General features: G+C 52.7%; 1 protein-coding gene across 2 annotated transcripts in view; it reads right to left on the reverse strand.

Annotated features, from left to right (window-relative positions):
• The window catches only part of LOC146198491 (uncharacterized), a 125599-nt gene that overhangs the window by 17076 nt on the left and 87605 nt on the right, over window positions 1–20918 (reverse strand). The window contains exon 1 of one of the 2 annotated variants that reach the window (XM_084593994.1): window positions 12818–12995. The exons of the other annotated variant lie outside the window; for it this stretch is intronic. Within the exon in view, the coding sequence (XP_084450120.1) occupies window positions 12818–12842 (25 nt within the window). The 5' untranslated portion in view covers window positions 12843–12995. Of the gene's footprint in view, window positions 1–12817; window positions 12996–20918 lie in introns of those variants that run through there. 2 annotated transcript variants of the gene reach the window in all.

A 20918-nucleotide genomic window follows, 5' to 3' on the forward strand; every position in this document is an offset into this window, starting at 1 on the left:
AGGGACGTGCTGCGCGACAGTGATGATTAGATAGGGGAGAAAAAAAAAAAACGAAGTGCTTTAGAGGAAAGCGAATGCGAAAGAAAGAAGCGCGTAGCCAACTGTAGAATTTTTCAAGCGCGGAGCGGCTGAGCCGGAAAACGATGAGCAGCCGGTGAAAGTTAAAGCGCGCTTTGAGCGATCGTAAAGTACACAAAACCAAAAACTCGAGCGACAGAGCGCGGTTTAGGAAGAGGAGGAGGTGAGCGAGAGGATGAGCGGCTATAGCCCCCTCAATAGACAAGCGATCCATCTCAGTTTCCCTCTATCCCTTTCCATCGCGGGATTGAAGGATGCGCTCCCGCAGTTCCTACACGCAGGAGGGGGAGGACGGTGGGGGCGACGCCCGGACAACGAGCTCCGCCTGCGTGCGGGGACGCGTCGAAGCCAGCGGAGGTGGCGGGAAAGGAAGATGGGGATTAGGAAGGGCGCACAAGGCGCGAATAGTGTAACCAGACACGCCATCGCCGCGCGCAAGTCCCGATAGATGGATGGACAGAGGAAGGACGAAAGAGAATAGGAAGTCAGTGGCATGAAAGCGGGATACTAATGGCTCGCGACCGGCGGGTCTCTTCATTGATCTCCCGTGCACACCCACTATCTCTTTCTTTCTCTCTCCGCCCGAGAAGGAGCGCGCACTCAGTTGGCTGCTCTACATTAGTAATGGCAGAGAGGCAATGAAGGGGGCGCTGTGCAGTCACTTGAGAGAGGGCCAGACATCGCACGATTGTTCTGTACTGCGAGCTCGCACCATGCATGGTGTCGTACAATTACGTGCATATATCTATCCGCCACAGCGGTGGTTGCTCCCTCACTATACAAAGCCGCAGTATATTCCATCTCGCGTTTCGTGCCTTTTTTTTTATTTACACCCCGCTATTGTGCACGGCCGTCTGTCTAGTGGGAACGGCGCTGGGGAGGGCGCAATAAGCTATAAATTAATAGCTCGGCAAATAAAACGTGATTGAGAAAAAGACGTTTTTAATGACGAAGCCTGCTTTACGGCTGTTTGTGAAGAAATCTGCACGCTGTCACGAAGCGCATGTATCGACCGAGTCTCCTCGCACGTGTACATATCTGCAAGCCAGTGACGTTTTTGAAACTTTGAAAGGTAATGGCCAGTTCATTATCAAGACCGATAGCGATTTGCTGCTTGCAGTTTGACGAGCTGAATCAATGGGGGCTGTTCGAAAGGCAATGAGCCTCTTCTGAAACGTCGCTGAGTGCGCTTCAGACTAAACTTAGCGGATGTTGTGGGCTTTTATGCATACGTGTACAAATGATATAAACGTGGCGCCACAAAGAAAACTGCTGATCAAATTGGAACGTTATTTGTGCTTAAGGTCAAATCAGTTCTGCTTACGTATGTTTCGCTCGTTTATATTGATGTGCTTTTTTTTAGTAAACAATTTCCAGCCGCCAGAGTCGTGGTCTCACAAAACCTGCTAGGCAAAAAAAAAAAAAAAAAAAACATCAATAAGGCAGTAGTATTCTGTTTATTCTCTCCGCCTTCTCAGAAGCAGTTTCGCAAGTGGGCCGTAGACAGCTAGGACGTGGTGGTGCGAGTCGGCGCAATTTTGTCCGCAACAAGAGTGGCACTCACTACACCAACCCTACATGCAGGGCGCTGCGGACCGCTTTCATCACCTCCGGTATGGTGGCGGCCTCGTTACCCTCGGCTCGGTGCCCTCAAGGCCCCGTGTTAATGCCTCTCGAGCAAGCGGAAATAAACAAACAAAAGAAATGGTGAACAATCGTTATGCAGCAGCAAAGAAAAACAAAATGTGGGAGGAGGGAGGTGCAAAAGTGGGGGAGGACAGAATGTGTCAACACATTCCTCTGTCTTTCTCGAGGTCAGCGACGATGTGGCGGAGCCCGACGACGCTGACACCAAGGTGCACTGCGAGTGAAGAAAGCGACACTTTGTTCCCTTTCCCTCTCGGGTTGAGGGAACGACAAAGAAGGCGCGAATATGCAAAGACGGAGTGCGCTCTCGCGTGTTCCGCGGCTACGGTGAAAGCACTCTGGCGCGCATTGAGGCGTGGCAAAAGAACGAAGCCACGAGGAGGAGATGGAGGACCTCCCGACAATAATAACGGGTCTCCTGGCTGGAATGCGTTGCTCGGTGTAACGCCAAGCACGCTCCTTCGCAGGCGGACCGCAGACCGGAGCGGCGCTCGGGGCTTCGATCTTGGGTCTGACCGAGCGGGGGCAAGGTCGCCGGCGTGACTCACGGGGGAGCGCGCGCGCTCCCCGACTATGCACAGGTGGTGAGTCACAGGACGCGAGACGACCAGGAATGGAGGGGACAGGCGGTAGCTGCCCCCCTCCTCGAGGGAAGAGGCAACACGTGGTCGCTGGAGGAAAAAGGAGGAATCTGCACCGTTGTGCGCACACAATGAAGGGCAAATGCCAGCCGAAGAGAGGCGAAGCTTTCTTAACAAGCAGTTGCCGGAACTGCATCTGATCGAGACGATCTTCATTTGTTTGTTGGTTTCTAAAGATAAGAAGTAAAAGTGTACAGTTATGCGCATGGGTGACATAAGCATTTGGAGAAGTGGTTTTTTCAAACCACTCTGCCGATTCTGAAAAGTTGACTGCCGATGGCGAGACCAAGCGCTGCTTAAGCTTCCGAGGTGCCTATGTTGATCGCATTGTGAATCAGGTCTGATGTTTCCGATTCCTACTGTGGCAGTTAAATTAGCTAAAAACGCTTGCACATGTTTGTGTACTTTGCGCCCGCAGACCAGCCTCCGAAAGTTGACAATTTTACCGCATTCGGGAATGCATGAACAGCACTATGAACAAGCCGCCAAAAAATATACCTTCTTGTCTTTAGACGAACTGTTTCGTTGTACCAGAGTGCAGCTGTTGTTTTACCGGCCATTTTCTTTATACTTGATTTACCAGCTGTCGCTTCACACTTCCCTTCCCAGGGTATAGTCATGCCGAACATATTTGGTATGAAAGAGACTTCCAGTTGTCGACAGAGACTTCCCCATTTCTCGCCATGTAACAGGCCGCTTCGCAGTCGGGAAAACGAGGCTTCTTTCGCCGAGCCAATTCGCCGCCGCTCACTGCTCTGCCGATTGAAACCCACGCGGGGCTTCTCCTCCGCACCCAAGACTAGCCTGGTCGAAGCGGCCCCGACACGGAAAACCCGGCTGTGGAACGAGCCGGGCGACAGGCACCGGCTGTCGCGTTGACAACCGACCAACCGACACAAACTTCCGAGGTTTTCCACCGCACTTCTCTCTTTTCGAGCACCGAATTCGTGTTTGGCGCGTGTCACTATCCCGAGTGGCTGCTTCCGCCGGGGAGCAGCCGGAGAGGCCGAGCAAGGAAGGCAGCTTGAAAGATCGACAGCGTCACATGTACCATACGCGAAGGTGGCGCTAAGAGACAGATTGCACGAGGCACCGCCGTTTTTCAAGAGCACGTTCGTGGTAGAAAGCGAGCGGTAGCGAGCGAGCGAGTGTGCACATCCAGCGGAACTTGATGTAAGGTCGGCCCCGCCTTTCCAATGCCTGGCATGTGAGTTTAGTCGAAAAAAAAAAATGAAGCTAAGTACTAAACAAGAGTAACATATATGGGCGGGGGGAACCAATCGAAAGTCGTACTTGCCGAGAGTGCGGTGTGCACTGCCTTATTACTTTTGGGGCGCAATGCTATAGCCTGAGGGTCCATCGGACGCTACTCTTGCTGCCGCCCTGCACGTCTGAACGATCGCTTTCCATCATCCACCTGTGTATTCCCCCTCCTCGATCGCTCTATATCATCTTCAAGAACAAAAGGAAGGCGGTCAGACAACGCGCGGCGATACCTCCCCGCCCAGCCTCTCCTCGGCATCCTTGCCCGTCTGGCGGCCTTTTGGCCCCTGTGTCGGCGGAAGCCGCAGCCAGCAGCGGCGGCGATATGTTCCACCTTTGCCCTACCTCTAGCCACCAACGTGCAAGCCTTTCACTCGTTAGTTACGCTCAGCAGCTCCCATAGCGTAGCCGAGAAACAAACTGTTGTTGAGGCCGACGCTGGATTCGTGAGAGGTCGGCTAATAATATAAAGCGTTCAAAGTCCACTCTTGGCCAACACCCTCGAAGCCCTAAGACAGCAGGCTCGGACACACGAGGCAGCTTGAGTGCTAAGGAATGCGCTTTGCTCGGTCGGCTGCAGGCTCCCCTGCGCTGCGCGCAACAGACGCGCGGGCTGGTCGGATGGCCTCCAACCATCACGGCGGACGAGCTATGCGCCGGCTCGGCGGCACGGACCACAGGAGGAGAAGCGGAGCTATTTCGCCTGTCCCATCTCTCGGCCGTGCAGATCGAACGGGCGGCGCGCATCGCAGCACTGCGTAGCGCAACAAGTTCACGAGAACCAAAAAACGTCCGTCCTAGACGAATGCCCTGCGAATGACACAAAGCAAGAGCATCGACAGCCGGGGCCCGCCAGTACATAACACTGATCTCGCTTTCTCTACGCATGCCAGCGCAGACTGACCAAAGATGAAGCGGCAGTCGAATAAGCCGGTTCAATGGCTCGAATGCCAGCCCCTGAAAGAAATCCCTCTATCAAAGGAGAAACAAAAAAAAAAAAGTACGAAGGCGGCCAAGCGAGCCGCGGCTGCATTAAAAGTTGCCACATCGCCGGCTTGACCGCAGCTATAGGTAGCACCGAATGCTATATTAATGTTACAAAATAGTTATATTAGCTACATTAACGTGTGGCGTTAAAATATTAGGACACGGAAAGTGGACATTCTAATTCCGAATGTTCTGTATTATCAAACGTGTTTGGATGTTATTTAATGTTAAGAAAAACGCTTTAATATACTTTTGGTATTGTATTGTTCACGTGACCCACTCCTCTCAGCCACATGGCAGGCAAACCAAAATCACCAGCGCTGTCCTTGTCGGTTAATTGACGGGCAGGCAGATACATTCAGCTAGGTACAAGGAAGCCGCGAGAACTCGGCTGTATGGCGAAACGATCGTTATGTCGCTCTTTGTGGGAATATCGCGCCTGCGTTCTCTTCCCAGTTCGTAGAGACTGATCGAAGGCTGTGCCTCGTACTATAACGATCCCACTGTACACGAAACCGCAGCTTATCAACCAGGGCTTATTATCCTCCGCTTTTCCACGAATCTTAAAAAAGCGTTTGCCTTTTCGTGCCTTCTTTTCCTATCTGACTACCTGTCCAACTTTTCGTCCGGGGAGTTCACGCTACTGGCCTCAACGATTTGTTTTTAGCCACCTTTCTTTGTCTTTTCTATTTTATTTTGCTGCTATGCCACAGGAATGAGAGAGACAAATTATGTTGCTTCCACAACAAACAAAGCTTTATAACCAGAACGCTCATGTAGTAGTGGAACCATTCCTCTGTCGTCAGCCAGCCCCGGTGGCACACAGTATAGAGCAGCGGGTACCTATTAGCGGAAACTGATACTGTAGCCGGCGTGCGGTAATCCGGAATATGTCTCCGATAATATATACATCCCTGCTTTGCTAAATCCGCATATTACATCGCCAGCTCCCTAGTCGAGGAAAACGGAAAGCATAAAATTTCCACGAGCAATCGTATATAGGTCCGAATCAGTTCACTTCACAGCATATTATATTATATATTATACCTGCCCCACGCAAGTTCCTATTAACATATACGAGCAGCAGAAATATTTACTTTTCTTTTTTGGTAGTACGGTTGCAAGAAAGCCGACACCGAAGGAACGGAATAGCGGCACATGGCTAAAATGCGCCAACATAAGAAGATACCGAAGAAACGCGTATATGTATATCACGTCACTGTCAAACCGGAACACTTATATGTACGTTGTATTATCAGAGGCGGTCGACATGACATATATACCCTTCCGAAATAACTGCGCTCCTGATGCATGGGTTGCATGTACTGATGAATCCCTACTCACCGCATCACGAGATAAGTCTAATGGATTCAGTCAAAGGTATATATAAAATACAGGCTAATGTTGATGGCCCAGCCAAATACGGCCCTTGTGGACTATGTCTGGCTATAGTTTTCCATCATTCGGCATTTAAATCAAGCGAGCGAGGACGAAGAGCCGATATAAAGGTGGTGTTGCCTTTATAAACCTTTTCGTTGATGAGACAAATGCAAAACTCGCAAGAAATCTCCACGGAGAAGCTTGAACACATTATCTCTGACAAAAAGCTCTTTTGCAAAAGTTGTTGTGTCCGACCGCGCGCTGATGACGTAGATAAGTGGAAAAAGGAGTTGCAGAAATGCTAATGCGCCGTACTGCTGTTAATTTCATTTAGCGAAACAACGAAAGGTTTTAGCGAGCCCCATGAAGTCGGGCATGTGTAAGGTTGAGCAGCTATACACTTCCGTTTGTTTCACGGTGACTGAACACGACCGTGTTCAGGGGTATGTTAATTGTTCCCTCGTTGAGAGAGCTGGAATGTGGGCTAGGCCGCAATGTACGGCGCGACGCACTGAGACAGCCTGGCTTGAGGTGAGCCAAGGGCGAAGGGACACTATAGGAACGCCGCCAGCCGCGCATACAGAGTTCCGCTTCGTTACATTGTCCTTGTCTCCCACCGACATTGGCTTCGCACGAGTCCCAGCCCGGAGACGAGACGTGTGGCCGAAAATAATGTAAACAGAAAAGGGAACATCGCTACATTCGTCTGCCAGAATGTCATTTGGCCGCATAATCAGCAAATAAATGTAGGGCACATGAGGGTTTTCGTTATGAAACACATACGACGACAGCCAACAGCCATAAGACACAAATGAAAGCACAGAAGCACAATTTTTATGTCTGCGTTTTGATCAGACTGAAATAATGGTGTACCCGTGGAGATAACCTACGGGAATAGATGAAAAAACAAGCACGTCCCGTTGATGAGATCCGAACCCGCGACCTCCGAATTTAGCGTCTAGTGCGTGCTCTACCGACTGAGCTACGACGAGGGCTGTGAATCTTCTATACTGTCTTATCTAGTTATGCTGCGTGTAACCTATATCTCTGATAGTGTTCGCCAGCACCATCCTCCTCCACAGCGAAAAGTCCAATGACACACGGCCACGACACGGTCGTATCAATACCATAGCGCGCAGGGAGTTATTCCCCTTTGGCGCCTTGATATCGTTAACAGTACATACTCAAATGCTCTTTGGTGTCCCAATCCTGCCCTTTCTCGAAAGGGCTCCCGTGTCAGTAGAGCAGGACTGTAGGGAGCCTCAACCTCCTTTTGATAGTCGCAAGAAAAAGAAGCCGCGTACGTTCGTATACGTCTGTAGCCTCGAAATCTTACCGCGCACGCGCAAGAATAGCAACAACATGTATACGCGTATCGCAAGCATGCACGGCGGCGAAGACGGCAAGGCCCCGACAGTGGCACGGAGGAGGAGCAGAATGTATATCTCGCGATGGCTGAGCGCGTTTCTTTGTATTCCCCGTACGCTGGCGCTATTCGTGCAATCCTAAGCTGACTATACGTGCACGCCAGCGTCTGGTGTGCGCGGTTATCGAGCGAGGCGATGGGCGGCGCCGGGGACCGAACAGGTCTGACCAGTGCCCTCGGACGGGACCAGTGTAAGAGGCCAGAGCCGTGGCGTGCCCCCCCCCCCCCCCCCCCCCCCCCTCTTATTTTCCCTTGCATTTCTTTTTCATTCACGCCTGATAACGTAGAGACACAAACGTGCAGCCCGGGCGGAGGACGATGATCTCCTATGCGCAGTTGCGTCCCGCAGCAAGTGGAACGTAAATGGCGGAGGCGTGCACAGAGACGGCGCGTGAGTCACTGCTTCCGTTCCGTTTGGCCCCCTCCTTGCATCTCATACCCCCCTCTTTATTTTATTCCTTTCTTGCGACAGGGTGCCTCCATAGGAGTACTTCTCTCCTTTTACGGACGCGTGCGGTTTCTAGTCTCTCCCCATATATATGCGCATATCCTACACGCGTTTGCGCACATCCACACGCAGGCAAGCACACACACCTTGGCAAAGCGGCCGTTCGTTCGACCGCCACTGGCCCGCCCAAGCACTGGCACTGTACATAACTCGACGGCACAGGGGACCGGTTGCATCCCTGCTTAAACTGAACAGGAGAGGAAAATGAGGCGGAGGGTACTAAGAGTCACCAGCAGCAGCAACTTCAGGGGCGTCGCGCAATATCCTTTGCCGCCCCCCACCCCCCGGAGCGCGCTGCCCCCTTTTCCATCTGAGGTCAAGAAGTCTCTCGCGCGTCTGTATGATAGCCGGCCATGGGGGGGACCGTGCATCGCAGGCACGTCACAGACGGCGGAGACGCCGCGCAAAAGCTCCTGCTTCTCGACGAGGCTTTTTCGGGTCACCCAGTTTTCAGGGTAATGGAAGAATCGGCGAACAAGAAGAATAATCGCAATTGAACCGAAGGGCGCCTCGCTGCCTCCGCTGACGGCTGATGCGCGAGACGAAACGAGATGAACAGGAAAGACGGACAAGAGGAGAAGGGGAGGAGATTGAGTGTCAAAGCAAAGGCTAAAAAAATCACGGTACAACCGAAAGGTGTAGGAGACGACACAGTGAACCCTCCTCCCGCCTCGCCTCCCCGGCGCCTACAGCCGGCCAGAGTTGCTCAGCGCAAGGACATGAGGCGCCCACAGCAGACAGACGGCTCGTGCGCGAGCACGATGGTCACATATTCACAGGGATTTAAATTCCCGCACACCCCCCACCACCGAACCGCCGTGCAAAGAGGATATGGTGGTGTAGATTGTACACGTACGAGGAAAACAGGGTCTTGAGACTAACTTTCTGCCTGACGGTACCACCCCCCCCCCCTCCCCCTCCCCAACACACGCGCCGTTGTTTTTCTTGTGTGTGTTTTTTTAATAAGAAAGGCAAGAGGGTGACCCAGACCGACCGATGAGTTTCGCGGAAAAGCTGATGGGATGCAGATAAGAACCATAACTGCCGGAGAAGGAAGAAAAATGCATAAGCTATGCAATACGCCGAGTTTTATGCACTTTTTGAAAAAGTTTACATCGCACAGACCTGTAGTATTTGTTTTTGATGTCTGTTCTGAAAACAGGGCCAACACCGACGTTGCGCACCATACTTCCACGATCGGTATGCGTGGGATGAAGGGCGCCGCTACGATATGTCATCGTTCATAATTCTCAAAGGTCTTTGAATAGGGCCACATTGAGGACGTGCTTACTACGCATTAGGAAAAAGGCATGGCAACGCGGGCACGGCACACTTATATACAAGGGCGACGCCACAGGTTGGTACAGCTATCAGCCCGAGACAATGGCCTGTCCCCCCCCCCCCCCCCCTTCCAGTGACATAAAATGGCAAGGACGGCATACGAAGACATTGTATACGTAAGCCTTCGTTCTCCTGTAGACCAAGCTGTGGTTTTACTGCGAAGGCGTCGAGCGCCTTGCTCAGCCACGTTCGAGTACACACACACTTATCAGTTTTCCGTTTTCTCAATTGCCAAGCCGGCTTCCCCTCAGCGTTGTATGCCGGACTTATGGCGGAACATCAAATTTTTTAAAACAGAATGCATAGCCGCAGTTCGCGTTCTTTGCGGAGCGGATCATGCTAATGTGGTTTCCAGGTGCGCCTGTCAAGCGACAGCATGCGTGTTCAAGCCTTGCTCCTCGAGCTACACCAAGGAAGTACCAGAAGGCGTTTAGATGCCAGCTTCGAGCGTACTGTCAAGTTTACCTCAGGGGCGAATGTGCAGCTAGCAAACCATGCTAAATATACATAATTAGCAAGCGAATATGAGGAAATGTGGGGCCCACGAAGTTAAGAAACACAACTGGCCGGAAACCGAAGACTATACGTAAAAGAAAAAAAAAAAGGGAAAATGCGTACGACGACCTTTTGTACTCAAAACAAAACATCGCCGCGGTATGGAAAATGCGTCCACGAACAGTAAAAAGGCAGACAAACCCGCTCCGTGTGAGCGAGCGAAGGAGGCCGTCAGGGAGTGCTGTTCATTTGACGGGAAATCAGGCGCCGCGGGGGGTTCCTTCCCTCCACATCTCCTTGTCGCTCTGTCAGCGTTCATCGCTTCAACGCTGTACATACAGCTCTCTTCCTTCTCACCGTTCGGCCCCTCTATAAAGACGCGCCGAGTTTCCACAACCACGGCCGGACTCGAGGGAGAGCGCGCATCCCCAACTGAGTCTCATGCGCTCGCCCGCTGTGAAGAGGGAATGAAAGGGGAGCGCGCGCCCCGTATTCCCGCATCAGCGGGGGGTCGCGAGGCGAAAGAACATGCCGCCGGCGTAGCGGGCCTCGCTTATAACGGTGAGGAATTGGAAATGACACGGTGCGCGGTCGGCAGTGGCAGGCCGCCGTAATTGCTCGCCCGGCAGGGGACAGGCTTGGAAGAAATGGGATCGCGGCTACGGGTGGCTGGGCAGTGCGCAGAGGGAAAAGGCACGCGGGTGGGCAAAGCAGGCGCGTGCGACCGGCGCATTAATGTTCTGCGAGGAATGCATACACGATAAAAGCAGAGAACAGCGTCAAAAAAGTAGTGGTAGACAGAAAAGCAGGTATCGAAGGATGATGAGCAGGAAACGAATCGGACAAAAATAAAAACACCTAGTACGAGGGGTGTATAACACGCGCAAATCGGAATGACCGTACAAGAACGCACGAAGCATGTTTTAAAGTAAGAGAGAACATGACGAGAAAGCGGTAGAGGCTCGTCCCTATTTGCTGAGCAAAATGAATGACAAACGGTCCAAGATGCAGAAAAGTTTCAAATGGACGTGCAGTTATAGATGCCGCTACACTTCTGTTTGGCCACGCCCAACCCCGATACAAGACGAAAGAACGAAAAAACAAAAGCGAGAACGAACGCTCTAGTTAAACCCAGAACAAGCTTACAGGGCAGGGGATGGAACAATGTACGTCGTAACCAAACAGGAAGGAACAGTGAGCCGCCGAGACGCGAGGGCGTGCTCGCGGTAGACACGTCCGGAAAAGGCGAAGATGTACGGTGTACCAACTTGCACGCATACACCCCCCATGCAAACACACGCGAGCCCGTACGTAAGCGGCAAAGCGCACACGCCCGGTATTTTGCGCCCGTGCGCGCGCATCCGCCGGCTCGTGTCTGCCATCTTCCATCACCCTGCAGCATCAGCGCTGAGCGGAGGACGCTCCTCCTGGGTGGGCGCGCGAGCAAGCTGTTTGTTCTGTGCGGCCGTCCTTCTTCGCGTTGCAGCATTCGACGCGGACAAAAAGGGCCGGAGAATGGCCTTCCAGGAGGACAACGCGAAAGAAAGCGCGTGTACTTCAGCCGGCACACATCTCATCTCTACCTTTGTTGCATGCCGAAACAGAGAGCCTTCTTGCTTTCTTTGTTCCGTTCCTGCCGGCGTCCCCACGCATCCCGCTGAGCTCTCTCGCGCTCCTTGCTAATCCCCGCAACCCTCGACTAAGCGTAACCAATTGCTCAGCTCGCAGTTGGACCAGTTTAAGGTTAACGCGAACTATACATGGGCGTGTTCGCCGTAAGAGAAACGGGGTTCTGAAATGCGTGCGTTCATAAGGTGACGCATGCTGATGGGACGCAAAGAGGCGTCACGGGATAACGTAGAGACAGAGCAGCTCTCAGTACTAGACTGCATTTCTCAATAATTTGTCTTGACCCCGTTCTGCAGGAAGTGTGCCGCGTTTATACGGAGGCTGAGACACAAGGAGCTATAACCGAGAACAAATTTGCACAGCCTGAGCGCAGAAAAGTTTGCTACCCGGCGCAATTACTGGCTTCACCTTGTTTCACGAAAGTAAACTAAACACACAACTCATTGTAGCCGTTTCCCAGTGAAGGTCAGCGGCCTTTGTTATGGTCCCTTCCACAAAATCTATTCGAAGACAAAGAGAGCTTGCTCAAACCGCTGCACGTCAGTTATGTCATACGTTTGCCACAGCCAATGCGCGAAACGTATCTGTTAGCACTAAAAAAAAAAAAAAAAAAAATCATATTACGGGCCTCTCATCCTTAAGCTTTTCAATGTTCCTCTTTTCCTCGTTTCACAAAAGTGCGCATAACTCTCGCACGAAGCCTTTATCGCAGCGCCATCTTAGCGGACAGGAGTCAAAGTAACGGCGCGTACAAGATTATTGTCGCTGGCTATTTAGCAAACAATTGCGCGCATATTCATCATGCGAACAATCTACACACCCGTCCAGAAAGAAACCAACGAGCGCGCACCACTGTTAGGGCATTAATAGCGACGACGGAAAACGAGCAAAATGAATCCATAGACGCCTTCATTTGTGCATCTGATCTCCAGGAATTCCAGAGTGAGCCTTCAGAGGGCAGGCACAAGCGCCTTCTGTGCAGCGTCATATCGTCGTCGAAGCGCCGAAGGGAACGGAAGACGTTCGCCGGATGGTACTGCGGCCCAGGGAAGAAAAAAAAAATAAAAAAAAAGGAGCCATGGCAGGAAATCCAATGCCGCCATGTCTTCGGAAAGGCTTCGACGGATAGCATCCAGACGCCCGTCACCGTATCGTCAACACAGAAGGAACCGAGACGCGAATATCTTCGTTGCGGAACGAGAATGTTCCATTCGGCGGGGCAGAGTTCCTCACTGGGCCCCAGGGATTCCGAAGTGGGCCCCAGTCGGATACGCGTTCATTCTCGCTTGCGTACACACGCTCCACCGCTCGTATATAAACACGTGTCTCCCTCCCTTCCCCACAGACGATTCATACCCGCGGACATAATATACACGTATACTATACACACACGTGAGACAGTGCGCTATATGGCCTACGTACCCGCGTCGCCCGGACGGGACAGCATGTTGGGCGCCGATTCAGCTGCAGCAGGTCGCGACAACGACACTCCTCTTTTTTCTGGCGGCGATCAGAGGCAATCACGACCGCTCACGCACACACACGCGCACACACACTGGGAGCCGATGAAGAAGCAGCGAGGCACCGAAAGACTCCGTCAGCGCCGAATATCGCGCGTGCACTGGCGCTGGAGCGGGCGCCCACGGAGCAGACCAAAGGGAGAGGAAGAAACGGGGAGGGGAAAGATCGTCGCCGAGGGTTGCAGAAACCGCAGTCAATGACCGCACAGCAGGCGACGGCGCTTGTTTCCGCTGCGGGTCCCAGAAAGAAACCCGGCACCGAACGCGGCTCTGACGAAAGCCACACCACCGTCGCAAAGTCAGTCAAAGGGGGATGCCCCAGCGGCGCGATCTGGGGACGACCGGGATGTGGCAGAAAAGCAGCGTGCCCCGACCGAACGCCCACCGTCACCCCTTCGTGCGCGTCTCCGGACAGCCTCTCTCTCTCTCCGTGGGTCCGCGTCTCCTTTTGGAACCCGTTACGCCGGGTTCACGCTGGTTTATTTATCCGAGACCCCGCGATGACGATGGAGCCGGAGAGCGATTTCCAGCGGACCTAGCGCCGGTCTGTATCTCTCTCCGCCCTTTTTCGGCGAGGATGAGGCGGCTGCGGGCATCTCAGCGAAACGACGAGCAGGAACCGGCGGCCGGTGGCGTAGACAGAAGAGGGGGCGACCGCGATGTTATACTCCGTCGGCTGGGAAGGGCAGGGTAGCCTCCCTTTCCTTACTGAGCCGGCGCCGAAGACGGCGCCCTTGAACTCGACAGCGGCACGCAGCATGCTGCTACTGTTCCTTCCATTCTGTCCTTGTCCTGTTCGTCCTCTCGCAGAGAGCGGAGAAGCATCTTCCTAGCGCACGGGGTCAATGCGTGCGTGTGATCTCGGTGATTTGGAGACGACGACGACACAGAAAACACCAAGGATGGAGGAGGAGGAGAAGGCGCATAGAGATTACCGTCGGGAGCTGGTTGGTAGTCTCTTGTTGGCAGTCTGTGCGCGCATTATTATTCGGGTCAGCGGCGATGGTGCGAAGAGCTGCTGACATATTGCGGAATAAAAATAATAGCAGAAAAGCACTGCGAAGCAGGAGATAAAGGAAAAGAAGACGTCGCAATCACCACACGCTGCCATGGCGCGCGCCAGTATTATACCGCGTGTGCCTTACATTTTTTATGCTTTTGTTTGGCTCTCTAGACACGGGCCAGTCGTCTCTCCAGGTGGGAGCGTGTAGAGTACGCCCAGCCAGGTACTCCGTAAGCAGCGCGCAGAAGAGGACCCGATACCGATCTCCGATATCTGGATTGACGGATGCGAGAAGAACGTGCCATCCTTCCAATGCGTGCTCGATAAGTGCGAAGAGGCACACTGGAAAGGGGAGGAGGAGAGGGCGCTACGATGTAGTTAACAGATTGGTGGCGCAGCGCACTGGGCCTGGTTCGTGCCAAACGATACACAAGAGTGCGCGCGCGCACGGTTTCGATTGGATCCCCGTGCCGGTTTTGCAGCAAGGTCCTAAAATGAGAGGTATAAGAAAAAAAATCTCGCAACATTATAACAATGCAGGTCGAGTGAAAAGGGGGCCAGCCCCAACTCGTTCGTGACTGCGACCGGGTACACGAAGCAGGCACCGATTGGGGTCTGCACGCAGTGAGGGATGCTGGTGCAACCAAACCAGCCGAAGGGGCGGCAACAATCGATGGGACGGAAAAGCGCGCGTGGCACACATACCCTGAGCTTTGTGCGAAGGCCAATGCCATTAAGGCTTGCACGAGTCAATGCACAGGCAGGCCGGCAGGCGTGACGCCTTTAAATATTCATAGTAACTATGCATAGCAGATGGGGATACGGAATTGGCGGCTCTATCTTCAGAGAGCCTTAAGAAAATCCGAGCAATCAATTAACCGCGGCGACTTTTCTCAATGCAAAACATGCACAGTACACCACGGCTCGTCGGATGATGTCAGCTCGAATTAACGGTTTACACACAAACCCTAACTGTTATAATTACTGACTTGAAGCAAAACGTTAAACGGCTTCACAGGTATATAAATAATTTCTTCCTTACTACAGCAGCCTCGCTGCGTCAAGACGAACGTCATGCGGGCTCGCGCTGCGCACTTGCAAAGGCAAGCACTGAAAGTCGCCTTCTTGGCGCGCCTCCACGGCCGGCCATTGTCCGAGGACGTTATTTCGGACCCACGATGCACTGGTCACGCTCGGAATAGCTGCCCGCACTGCGGGGAGCTTCGGTAAACAGGAGCGCCCTGGGCTCAAGACCTTGGCAGAAGTCCTCAACCAACAATGCCCGCTAGCATCACCAACCATCGCTCTTTACACGCTAACCTTTATCTGTCGCTCACTTTCTCTAAGTACGGAGTAGCATATCGAGTTATCGATATTCATGACATTTATTTGTAGAGTCCATTTCTTGTTGACATCAACTTTTGTCCGTCCATGCCGACCATCCGTCCGTCCTCTGTCTGTCTCCTCTTAATAACCCTGCGAGGTAATTATGCAATCACTGGTTCGCCGGAGCACATTAACTTGGCCTGGAGATTTACTTTGGCAATCGATATATTTAATAGCTTTACAAGCTGCAGGCCTTCTTTTCACCGAACGCTGCACAAAGAGAGCCGCTACGCTGGTAGGTCCTCGACCAATGCTCGCCACCCCGTGGCGGCAACAGTTCGCCGTGGGCGCACAGATAGTAACCGGGCGCTCGTCGAGAAGCACTCGCCGGATCGCCGGCGCTTGCGTCAGTTCGCGTTGCGCCCGAAAGGGCCAGAGGTTTCCAACTGCCCGATACAATCGCAAAGAATTAACCAACTAAACCGCCTTAGCGCGCATGAAGTTAGTGACTTCTCTTGTGCCGCAAGTGGAACCAAATAACACAAACATACGCTCGCAGCGGGACCCACAGGCGCGGACCCGCGGCAGAAACGCAAGCGGGCGAGAGGACTATCAAATGCAACGCCCAGCCAACAGCAAGTGGCGCTCAAACAGAACTCCATCAAAAGAATGAGCGGCTCACACGTGGAGTCGCTCGTCCCGCAGCACTCGGCAAGAGAGCGCGTCCTTCGTTAGATTACTGCGGCCGACCGGCCGGTGCGGCGTTTCAAAAGAGGCGAGAGCCCCGGACCATCCCCGAGAGCGTTATGGCGACAGACAATTACCATAAAAGCAGTCGCCGTCGGTGGCGTGCTGTATATATCTGCGCTAACTGCCCGTTACGATAACAGCGTCGTATAAGTTGGGGGCCGTGCGCCCATCATCGGGCTAACGGTCGATCGAACGGCCTGCAAAGGATAAACGGGAGAGAGCCGAGGTTCACCGAAGGGCAGCCTAGAGCCGCTCGAAGCCCTTTATCAGCGTGGTCGCCAGAGGCTGTGCAGAAGGGTTGTGCAACAGCGATGCTAGGCGGAGCCCTTTAATTTCCGGGAGGGCCGCTGTCCAGCAGCGCCAGCCAGTGGACGCCGTCTGGACCTGGACCTCGCCTTGCTCCCGGGAGGTATTTAACAGGGATGCGCCAAAGGCAACACAGGCGAAAAGACGCAACAGAGCACGGAAGACAATGGCTTAACCCGTCTATCTCGGTCACCCCGCGATAAACGGTTTTCCTCCCGGCCGTTGGCGGCTATATATCTCCACGGTTTTAAGAACCAATGAGCCGTCGCTTAATAGTGCCTCCTAAACAGCGCGCTTAAAAGCTTACAACGATGTTCCCTCATTGCTCCTCCCTGTACTCATTAAAAGAAAAAAAGACTTTCTGGAACAAAAGTTATGTGCCGGTGTCTCCACATCGACGCAGCCATGGCCCGTTGGTCCTTATTCGGTAGCGGGAAGACATTGTACACGCTTCCACGGGCAAGCACGCTCACGCCCGCATAGAGTTCAGGAGCAGTCGCCGACACAACCTTGCCTCCGTTTAAGCACCCTCCATGCCCCGAAGCTCGTCGACCTTCTCTCAGCTGACGACCAAAGCCAATGCCGCCAAGAGCGACCGCCAAAGACCAACTTGACGAACAAATAAGTGGAAAGTAACGACGTTTTCAAGGCCTGCCGATGAAACGAAGTCTGAACGGAAGGGCGCGAGGCCGGACGGCTGACGGAGTCTTTCCTCGGCCTCACATCACTGAGACGGGTGCACGCCTTTGGCAGCTACCGCAGCAGCGGACAGAGAACGGCGCGTTCGCAATGAACTCCTTTCATCGCTCATGAGCCGGCCCTGACTCCGCTGCAATAGCCGCTCGAACACAAATGGTCGCCGTTGCGGAACGTTGCCGCAACCGCGCAGCTTTGCGAGTGTCGAGGGACAGAACGGAACGTCCACGTGGGAACGTCGAAGTGGCGGCCCAAACGCTGAACGCAGAAGCCCAGCGTTAGATAGCTTATACGTCATGAGTCAAGATTTTAACTTAGATAACGCGCTACTCACTTCGTTCTATCCTGATCAGGTATCAGTAGACATTCGCGACGCGCACTTCGAAGCTTCAGCCTCTGAAAAGGCAGCGGTATACAGACAACTGAGACAAAGCGATTCAGCACCGTGTGGAGGCAAGTGCTCACGCCGTAGAGCACTGGTCGAGTACTTTAGCGCACAAATATGACAGTCGTGATAAAAGAAGCTCGAGGCACAAGCAACAACTGTCATCTCCTGTTTGGTGATGAAATGCAAGCGCACAAGAAGTAAAAAAAGGAGTGCAGGTATGATGTCGGTCGCAATCTCCATAGCAATGGTGCTTCCTTGACAGTAACAAAGGACATCCTGGATTACAGTCAAAAGTGCCTTGCGATTCACGGACAAAGGCAACGAGTTCTTGGTGGCCGTCCTCACAATCTCTCAACAGCGCCCTATGCCAGACATTCGCTGACTGTCGCTGCGCGGATCCCGACTCGTTTTTGCATCACTTGGGCATATTTCCAGCTCGCGTTTGTCTCAGAAGCCATAAAGTGTGTCGGCATGGGCAACATCTATGCGTGCAAACAATACCCAGAAAGCTGTACAGGTAGATATTCCAAAAAGAAGCTCCTTTTTCTTTTTTTCTCGAACAATTAATCTCATTCCCGAACGAAGGTAACAAAGGCCCGAAGAGAGCACGTTACAGGACATCCATGGGCGAGCCAGCGAGCGGTCGCCAGCGGTTCAGTCAAAACCGCACGACGGACAGCTACAAAAGTTGACCTCCCGAACTGCGCCAGCGTCGTGACGCCGGTGACCCGTGATCGCTGTGCGCACGCAAGCTAGTGTCTTTTCAGCGGCAGTTCTTCGTCAAACGACGTCTCACGAAATTTGGGTGGCCGATAGCCATGGGCAACGATGAATGGAGGTTGTACAAGAACAAAAAGGGGTCGGGCAAATCTTAAGCACCGAAAGAAAGGCGATGCGCTACACAAAAGAAAGAGACGAGGACATGACAGAGAAATGGGTCCTTCTTGCGGAGCCAAAAAGCCTACTTTCACGGAAATCTTGCGTATCTACGAAAGAAACGTAGGTAGCCCCAGCCGATGTCGAAGGGGAAAGCTTAGGCAAAAGTCGAACTCGCCGTTCGTTCGTCAGGCCGCTGCGCGAGAATTCCCAGTTAGGTGCGGGTAAAGGTGAATGAGCCTTCCTTGAAAAGGAGTCTGTCTACCTTGCTGTTCTATAGGCAAACAAAATAAAGAACTCTCCTCTGCCCGCTTATTTTCAGTTCAGTTCAGTCGTTCAGTCGTGTCCGACTGTTCGTGACCCTATGGACCATGTCACGCCACGCTTTCCGGTCTCTCACTATCTTCCTAACATCACATAACTTCATCTGCAGCGCCCCCAAAGAAATGCCTGCAGACTGGAACACCACGAAGAGTGCGCAATCGCACATGACATAAAAATGCTAAAGCCGTCCTCATTCTATCATAAGCACGCGAAAAGCCTATTCATACGCCCAATAATGAACAATGTGTCGAATGATAGCAGTACACTCGATCGTTTGGGCTCAGGTACACCATGAACTAAAAAAAAAAAAATAATAATAATAAAAGATGTAAAATTTTCCGTAAATTTTTAGCATTGAAAAAAAAAAAGTCGTTATTTCTTTATTTCGGAAATAGAAATATTGGAATGCGGCGTCAAGTGGGCCTTGTTTCGAAAAAAGTCGAAATAAACTGCGACGTGCCCTTCCGACCTCTGAGTTAATTATTCGGAAACCATTCTAATAATTGAGACAGATTCGATTCGTTCGGAAAAAAATTTTAACGTGCGCTATTTGATTCATTCAGTGAATCAAATACGAATAAATTATGATTATTGCACAGTGCACACCACAGTACTGCTAAATACCCGATATTTTGCACGAACCTACGAATACTGACAGCCAAGTAAATAACCACTGAAAAATATCCAGCTCCTTATTTCACACTGACACCCACAGTGTTGCACACAAGACACTTTGTTAAGGTTATGCACGTACGAGTCGTGATAAATAAAATCGCTGGCCGCCGTATTTTTTTTTTATTTTTTATTTTTTTTTTTTTGCGCGAGATTGCTTGAACGCCACTAGCGAGACGGAAAAGTTCTATGAAGTGCTCCTATATACTATTATCTTTAATACAGAACAATTTACAGACTTTTAAGCCGGAAAGAATAACTAGGCTAGGAGATGCAGGCGGCAACGCTCGAGATCAGCAGAAGCCACACAACTATCAAGCGCGGCTTCGCTGAGCCCAATTACTTAACTAGACTGGTTAATCATGCGCAAGTAATTATGTCCAAGATGCGCCGCTGATAAAGCTAAGATGCGGCTAAGTCGACCCGCGATAACTTATGCTGTACGACCGGTTAACCGACACAAGAGCCTTCCAGCTCCAAATGATCACTGAAATGTGGTGCGATTTCTGGCGCATGTACGTTTTTGCGGACGCCAACACTCCGTGTTCATATGCGTGCGAGCGGTGAGAGCAGTGGGATTCCCGCCCTTCCTCCGTAGCCTGAAGAAGGGAGCCACTGGCGTTTCCGGGCCAAGGGCCGTGACTCCCCCTTGCCGCATCTCGAGACGGGAGCGGGTCGCGGCTCGTTTGGGCCCAGACAGACGGAGTGACAGGCCCCCGCTGCATTGCCCGAGCGAGACGCGAGCGTAACGGTAACAGCAGCAAACTCCACGCAACACACACAGTGGAGGGGGCCGCGGCGATAGCGAGCCGCCTCCGCGACGGTCGCTTCTATTTCGGGAAATTTGCGGGATCGCCAAGTAGGCAAGCCGACGACGCCCTACCTTTCTCCGTTGTAGTGCAACCCACCCTCCCGCCCCCTGCGCTACGTGCGTCGCCTCAATGCCCGTCGCTGTCGCACGGCTGCTCTTCTCGATACTTTGCCCGCTTTCGCAGCCATGGCGCCGCTAGCTGTACGGACAGATTCAGCGCCCGCGTGCGGCAAGGCGCCTCGGAGACGCTCCTACTGAAGTGAGGCGCCCGTGACCCGTCCCGTCACGTGCCGGCGAGGAGGCAGACGTCAAGGACAGGCGCAGCCAGCCAGCCGTTCAAGCCGGCGCTGCTCGCGTGTCGGCCGCCGCTACGCGTTTCGCTTGCGCCGGCGCTTTGTTAGCTTTTGATCGCACCCCTCGGGAGGCTGTTCTCGTTAGCTTTGACGGCGCCGCGTACAGGGAAACGCACGGCCCATACACTATGCGTGCACGCTTGATATGCGTAGGCGCGTCGCACTCCCCTCCCGCATCACCGAAGTTTCGACCCTTTACTTATCTTCGGCAAGCGTGGCCGACGCGTGTATGTACTGCGAAAGAGCGCTTCTTACGCTACCTCCTTGTTTCCCTGTTGCTGTTGGGTTGGCGGCCGTACTCGCGTGTTTATGCTTTCGTTGTTTCGGAGCAACGCGCAACCTATGCGCCACGTGGTCTTTCATCGAAAGAACCAGCGTTATATCTAATGCTGGTTCTGAACCTCTAATATCCTAGCAAGCGCATATTATGGAGGCTGTGTAATGAGCACTCAGCGTCTGAACATTAGTTTAATGAGCATAATGTAATTTCTGTATTCT

The sequence above is a fragment of the Amblyomma maculatum genome, chromosome 2 (genome assembly GCF_055883805.1).
Source record: "Amblyomma maculatum isolate TAMU_Amacu chromosome 2, ASM5588380v1, whole genome shotgun sequence".
NCBI classification, from domain to species: Eukaryota; Metazoa; Arthropoda; class Arachnida; order Ixodida; family Ixodidae; genus Amblyomma; species Amblyomma maculatum.